The sequence below is a fragment of the Numida meleagris genome, chromosome 14, assembly GCF_002078875.1.
Source record: "Numida meleagris isolate 19003 breed g44 Domestic line chromosome 14, NumMel1.0, whole genome shotgun sequence".
Lineage (NCBI taxonomy): Eukaryota > Metazoa > Chordata > Aves > Galliformes > Numididae > Numida > Numida meleagris.
Window position 1 is genome coordinate 11,606,212 of NC_034422.1, and position 7,022 is coordinate 11,613,233.

At 65.0% G+C, this 7,022-nt stretch overlaps 2 protein-coding genes across 5 annotated transcripts in view; one reads left to right on the top strand and one right to left on the bottom strand.

The window, feature by feature from the left end:
• The window catches only part of EMID1 (EMI domain containing 1), a 17,372-nt gene extending 12,514 nt beyond the window's left edge, over window positions 1–4,858 (bottom strand). For 3 of the 4 annotated variants that reach the window (XR_002443471.1, XM_021412930.1, XM_021412927.1), the window contains exons 1-3: window positions 4,652–4,858; window positions 2,371–2,484; window positions 2,185–2,291 (exon numbers count right to left, since the gene is read on the bottom strand). Coding sequence is in view for 3 of the 4 variants with exons in the window: in XM_021412930.1 (XP_021268605.1) it covers window positions 2,185–2,291; window positions 2,371–2,484; window positions 4,652–4,767 (337 nt within the window). In the remaining variant the exon portion in view is untranslated. The remainder of the gene's footprint in view (window positions 1–2,184; window positions 2,292–2,370; window positions 2,485–4,651) is intronic. The other variant, XM_021412928.1, reaches the window with a different exon arrangement.
• DTX1 (deltex E3 ubiquitin ligase 1) overlaps window positions 989–7,022 on the top strand; it is a 13,681-nt gene continuing 7,647 nt past the window's right edge. Inside the window, exon 1 of the mRNA XM_021412931.1 lies at window positions 989–1,496. Coding sequence (XP_021268606.1) covers window positions 1,238–1,496 — 259 coding nt within the window. The 5' untranslated portion in view covers window positions 989–1,237. The remainder of the gene's footprint in view (window positions 1,497–7,022) is intronic.

Consider the following 7,022-nt stretch of genomic DNA (forward strand, 5'->3'; position numbering starts at 1 on the left):
CGCGCTGGGGGCTGTCGTGCAGCGGGGGTACGGTGCGCTGGGGGCACCGGGGATGGGCCTGGCTTTGCCTGCCGCGCGATGGACCGGGGACCGAGGGGGGGCAAGAGTAGGGAGGGGAGCGGCACTGGGTTTTGTCCCCGGGGGAATGTCCCCGAGGTTGGGCCCCTCCGGTTGCTGCGGTGCTGGGGGTGCCGGGTGAGTGCACGGATGCACACGCGTGTGTGCGTGTCTGTGTGTCTGCGTGTGTGTGTGTGTGCCTACGACTGTTTGTTGTCACGCTGCCGTGGGGCCCTGTGTGTGTGTGTGTGTGTCTGTGTGTCTGTCCGTCTGTCTGTGTCTGCGCGGGTCCCTGTGCTGTTTGTGTCCCTGGTGCCAGCGCGCAGCTCTGTGTCTGTCTGTCTGTCCATGGCTCGCTGTCTGTCTATGCAGCCGAACCCACCCCACTCCGTGCACGGGGGCCATGGGGCTGTGTTGGTGGGCAACAAACTGCCCGGGGGGGCTGGGGGGCCCAGGACACAGCGCCCAGGCTGACCCCATCCCGATGCCTGCAGTGCAGATCATAAATCAGCGCCGGATGAGCAGGAGGGCCGCGGGCTCCCGGGCGCACAGCCGGTGTTTGTGGGGTTTCTAGGTTTTTTGAGCTCTCCCCCCAAAGCCTTGAGAACAATTGTCCCCACGCTGCTTGTCCCCACTGTCCCCTGTGCCCCTCTCTCTCTGCTGTCCCACCTGAGGCTGGCAGCCCGCCACACTGTCTGTCTGTGAGCACACAGAGCGATAGGGACGGTCCCCAAGGTGCCACCGGGGAAGGCAGGGACGCAGCGCTGTGTGACAGCACTCAGGGCCACTTCAGCAGCGACTGACCGGTGCTGTGGCCCTGCTTTGCAGGTGACGGCCTCGGAGCCTCGGAGCAACCAGTGACATCGGCTGGGACAGAAGGGGAAAGAAGAGGAGGGGGTACCTGGGAGTGTCCTGTCCCCATCGAGCCCGGGGACGCTGAGATGTGCCAGCGCTGCAGGGAGGACGAGCAGTGCCCGGTGCCTGGTGCCAAGTGATGGCTCACCCCAGCCTGGCGTGGTGGTGGCCCCGGTGGAGCAGGACTGGGTGCCACGGGGCTCTGGGTGCCACCTCCCACCCCCTCTGAGCTTTGCAGCGGGGACGAGGACGTTTCACTCCTGCGGGTGCCACCAAGCCGCCCGTCCCTTGGCCATGGCACGGCGCTGAGCCGCCGTCCTCAGCCATGGCACGGCAGGGCACGGGGGCCCTGCTGGGCTCCGGGACTTTGGGGTTCCCACCCCAAAACCTGGCCCGCGTGGTGGTCTGGGAGTGGCTGAATGAGCACGGGCGCTGGCGGCCCTACTCAGCCGCCGTCTGCCACCACATCGAGAACGTGCTGAAGGAGGATGCCCGTGGCAGCGTGGTGCTGGGCCAGGTGGACGTGCAGCTGGCACCCTACGTCATCGACCTGCAGTCCATGCACCAGTTCCGGCAGGACACGGGTAAGGGCAGGGGGCTCGGTGGGCACACGGCTGGCCAGGGGGCTACCGGGGGTGAAGTGGCCGGGGATGAGTACATCTGCCCCTTCTGTGAGCCATTGTGGGAGGGCCTTCAGCACTGCTCTTCTGTCTTCTGCAGTCATTTGTTCCTCTGCCCATCCGTCACCCATTCCATGGCATGGCTATGTGTCTTTGTATCCTTCCTTCCTGTGTCCTTGCTTCGTTGCTTTATTCCTTCGTTACTTCCTTCCTTTGTTCCATGTATCCATCCTTCCATCCATCTATCCCTCTGTCCATCTGTTTGTCCATCCCAGTGTGTGTATATCTGCTGTGTGTCATTCTATTCATATCACCCATCAATCCACCCATCCTAATGAATAGTCATCATTCTATTCCTCCCTCCCTCCCCCCCTCCCACCTTCCCTCTCTCCCTCCCTCCCTCTCTTCCTCCTCCCCNTCCATCCATCCATCCATCCATCCATCCATTCCTCCCTCCCTCCACCCAGCCCTCCCTCCACCCACCCCTCCCTCCATCCCTCCATCCATCCATCAATCCGTCCATCTGTCTGTCCATCCACCCACCCACCCATGGCTCCATCCTCCCCGCTCTGACAGAGGATGCAGGTGCCCGGGGTGTGCAGCCCTGAGGGATGGAACCGGAGCCCACCCCGCTGTCCCGTGCCGTTCCCACCTTCCTCGCAGTTGGCCCCGCTGTGCCCAGGACAGCACTTCCACTCCAGCGCCGTCAGCGTCCTGTAGGCCACCCGGTACGCGGGCCGGATGACGGTGCGGTAGCTGCTGGCACAGAGCGGGCACCGATGTCACCCCCGTGCCACCACCCCTGGGCCGCGGCTCCCGGCGCTCACTGGGGTCTCACCTGCCCCCTCCGCAGCCTGGCGGCCAGCGGCAGCCCTGGAACACGCGCTGCAGGGAGGTGCCGTTCTGCACCAGGCACGTCACCGTCCTCGTCACCATGTAGGAGCACCAGTTGCTGCAAGAGAAGCCACCGGTGCCACCACGGGGGTCCCACTCTTTGCGTCCCCAGAACATCCCATGTTCCACCGGGACCCAGTGGGAGACTCGCCCCTCGATGTCCCCAGGGTGGCACCCATCCTCACCTGTCCTCGTGAAGATGCCACTGTAGCTTTTAGGTGGATGTCCCCAGCGTGGTGTCCCCACGGAGGGAACCACCCCAGCCATGGGCTCTGGGGGACAGGGGGGACACGTTCCCATGGCCCCCGCCCTGCTGCCAGCCCTGCTGTCTGGGGATGTCACCGGGCGAAATTGGTTCCCAAGTACCCATAGTGGGGAGCCGGCACCTCCAAGTGCCCTATAGGGATGAACCGAGTCCCCTAGCGCCCCCCGGTTGCCCCATAGGTCAGAAGCAAGACCCCCAAGTGCCCCATAGGGGAATTCTAGAATCCACCGGTGCCCGACAAGTGACCCATAGAGAGGAGATGGGACCTCCAAATGCCCTCCATGTGCCCCATAGGAGAGAGCTGAGACCCCAGTTGCCCCATAGGACAGAACTGAGCCCCACAAGTGCCCCATAGCAGAGAGCTGGAACCCCCCCACTGACCTGTAGGGCAGACCCAAGCCCCCTTGAAGATGTGTGCCAGCCACCCTCCCCCCCAGCGCAGCCACGATTTGGGTGGAAAGAGGAGCTTTTTGGTGCCTGCGGGGAAGGAGGCGGCTGCGGCTGGTGGCAGTGGGGGGAACAATTGTGTGGGACGTGGCGGGGGGACGCAGTGGGGCGGCACTGGGCTTTGTGGCTGGGCAGCATCCCAGCTGCACACTGAGCCTCTCTGAACAAAACCACTGAGTGGTGACACCTCCGGGGTGACAAATGCCACCGGGCGGAGTGATGGGGATGGCTGGGGGGGTCCGACCATCCCCGGCACTGTGCCCCCCAGGGGTGTCTCCTGCTCCCGGTGCTGGCACGGGCTGGGGGTGATGCCAGCCCTGGTGGTGCCGTAGGGATGAGGATGCGCCCTGGCCCGTTCTGGCTGGCAGGGAAGTTGGGGTGGGTGCCAGCGATGGGGGAACCCCCCAAGAGCAGGGCAGGAGCCAGCAGCGAGGCGTGCGGGTGCTTGCATGGCCCCGGCTCACCCAGCCCACCCGCTGCGGGGCCACTCATGCACCGAGCACGCCCGGGCTCTGCTCTGGGCCTGGCACCTTCCCCCAGCTTCATGCCCCTCTCCGGCTACGTGGGACCCATGGGTGGGCTCGGGGGGTGGTCAGGCAACAGGGGCTGCCTGGGCTAGGCCAGGAGGGGAAGGGGAAATGAGGCGGCTTCTGCCCGTCACTGCGCAGAGCCGAGCGGAACCGGGAGCGCCCGGCAATCCGGTGCTGGAGACACCGCCAGCGCCAAAGATTTCCTGTAAACAACCCCCCCGCCACCCCCAGCAGGACAGGGACCATTGGGATAGGGACTGCAGCCCCCCGCAGCCAGGCACTGGGTTCCACTGTCCCCGCTGCTTCCTGGGCACAAGGAGAGCCCTGGAGATGGGGCCAGACAACCCCCAGCCATGAGGACCTCCAGTGACCCCAGTAACCCCCAGCAACCCCCAGCAAGCACTGGCATGCTCCAGCACCTTTGCACCCGTGTGGCTGCTCACCCCAGCAGCGATGCCACCCCACTGAGCCCTGCCAGCCCCGGTGACGCCCAGCACCCCGCAGCCTTCCCACTCCCGGCAAACCCAGAGCCCCACTCTGAACCAAGCAGCCCCTCCCTGGTGTCCCCACTGTGCCTGCATCCCCCCGGCGTTGGCACCCCCGGTGCCCAGCATCCAGTCCCATGCAGTGCCCATTCCCCCCCGGCACCCAGAGCCCCCTGGAGCTACATCCCCATGCCCGGCACCCCGACCCCCCCCAGCGCTCCTCATCCCCGCTCCCCCGCGGTGCTGGCACCCCCAGCGCCTGATCCCCGGTTCCCATTGCTGCCGGTACCACCAGCACTCAATGCCCGCTGCCCCCCGGTGCCGGTACCCCAGCGCTCGGCACTCAGACCCCCCCAGCACTCTGCTCTCCATCCACGCTCCCCACGGCGCCCGATTCCCTCTAACCCTACACCCCAAGCCCGGTATCCCCATCTCCCCATTGCCCTCCGTGCTCGCTGCCCTCTCTGTGCCCACCCCCCCCCCCCTCGTCGCCGTTACCTGCGGGGCTGCACGCTCCAGGAGCCGGCAGCGGGCGGCAGCAGCAGGCAGCAGCACAGCCCCATCGCCAGGGGTAGGGGCGGGCAGCGGTGCCCCCCCCGGGAGAGGCCCTCCATGCTCCGTTCCGCTCCGCGCGGCTCCGCTCGGCTCAGCGGGGCACCGGGGGCCGCGCTCCGTGCGCGGGGAGGAGCGAAGGGGAAGGGATGGAGGATGGAGGGGAGGAGGAAGGGACCCCCCCCCCCTCCACACACACACACCCCGCTGCCTTCCGCCCCGGAGGGGATGGGGGGGAGCGATGTGGGGGGCGGCTCCTGGGGGGTCGGAGGGCAGAGTGGGAAAGAGAGTGGGGGGATATGGATGGGAGGACATAGGCATGGGGGATATGGATGGGGGATATGGATGGGAGGACATGGATATGGGGACATGGATATGGGGGATATAGATGGGGGAACATGGATGTGGGGGACATGGATATGGAATGCGTGGATATGGGGTACATGAACGGGGGGGTACGGGTGGGGGGACATGGATATGGAGAGGTGGATATGGAAGCATGGGTGGGGGGACATGGATAGGGTCATGGATATGGGGGATATGGATATGGGGTACATGCATATGAGGACATGAATATGGAGACAGATGAGGGGACACGGATTGGGGAGGTGTCATGCATTAGGAGTGTCATGGATTAGGGGTTGTCACGGGTTGGGCAGTGGTGGTTTTGGGGTGTCAGAGCACTGGGGGCAGCTGTGGGGCAGGAGAAGGCCCTTGGCCCCATACAGTGTGGGTGGGGGTGTCCCTGGGTGGGAACAGCTCCGTGGCTCTCGGTGTGGGGTGTGCACACGTGTGCATGAGCACACATATGTATACATATATGTGCACACGTACTTGTGTTTTTGCATGCCTGCTGTTTTGTGTGTGCACATGTACGCTCATACCTGCATGTGCCTGCATGTGCCTTCATGTGTGTGCATCTGTGCCTGTCCCACACACCCCCGTGCCCATCCATACCTGGGGGTGCTGTAGGCCCCCGGTTGTGTGCACATGTTGCACGCGTGTCCGTGCTCTCGGCGGTGCCTGCATGCAGGTAGCAGGGTGTGTGTGCTACCCTGGGCTGTGTGCATCCGAGTGTTTGTGCTGCTCTGCTCGAGCTTCTGGCCGTTGTTTGCAAATAATGTGCGTGTGGTCCTCGTGCTGGCGGCGTGCAAAGAGCAAGTGTGTGCGGGTGGTCCCTGCGGGGGCGGGGGGGGCTGCGTGTGTGCGGGTGGGGGGTCCTGCAGGCAGCGTGCGTGTGAGCATGTGTGTGTGCACATGGATGTGCGTGCACCTATGTCTGCGTGTGTATGTGCATGCATGCGTGCGTGTGTGTGCACGTATGTGCATAAAGGTGTAAGTGCATGTGTTTGCACGTGCATGTGCACACATGTATGTGTGTGTGCACGGTGCCCACCGTCTGTTTGGGACACGTCCCCCCGGAGGCAGTGGGGAGTCCTGGCCCCTTTGCAGTGTGGAGCAGGGTCCCACCCGTGCCCCCCCAGCAGCATGGTCCCTGCGTGTCCCCACCCCCCTGGGCAGCCCTGCTCCCTGGCCCAGCTCTAGGTCCCCATGCCACCTTCCTGTCCCAGATCTGTGTCCCTGTGCCATGTCTCATGTCCAGATCCCTGCTTTGGCTTCAGGTCCCCATGCCATGCCCCTGTCCCTGCTCTATGCCTCCATGCATGTCCCAGCTCCATGTCCTCATGCCATGCCGCAGTTCCACACATTCATGCCATGTCCCAGCTCAACATCCCCATGCCATGTTCCAGCTCCACAATCCCACGTCACATCCCAGATCCATGTCCCCATACCACGTCCTGGTTCAGCATCCTCATGCTATATCCGAGCTCAACATCCCCATGCTCCCGTCCCAGCTCCATGTCCCCATGCCGTGTTCCTGTCCCAGCTTCACATCCCCACGTCACATCCCAGCTCCATATCCCCATGCCATGTCCCAGCTCAGCATCCTCATGCCCTGTCCCAGCTCCGTGTCCCCATGTCACACCCCAGATCCATGTCCCCATGCCGTGTCCCATCTCCACGTCCCCACACCCTGACCCCACGAAGACCAGCACCTGGAGCTGGGTTTAAACGTGGACCCAGGACACGACACTCCGTGGATCTCCCCACGCTCCTCGTCCCACGGGGCAGCCTGTGGTGGGAGGGAGGGAGGGAGGGTCCGTGCCCGAGGCCACCAGAGGGCACGCGTGGCCACCTCGCGCGTGGCTCTCGCGTGGGAGCCCCCGGCTGAGGTCTCAGCGTGCGCCCGCATCCCCCCCGCCGCGCGTCCCCGCCGCGCGTCCCCGCGTCCCCGCGTGCCCGTGGCTTCCAGGCG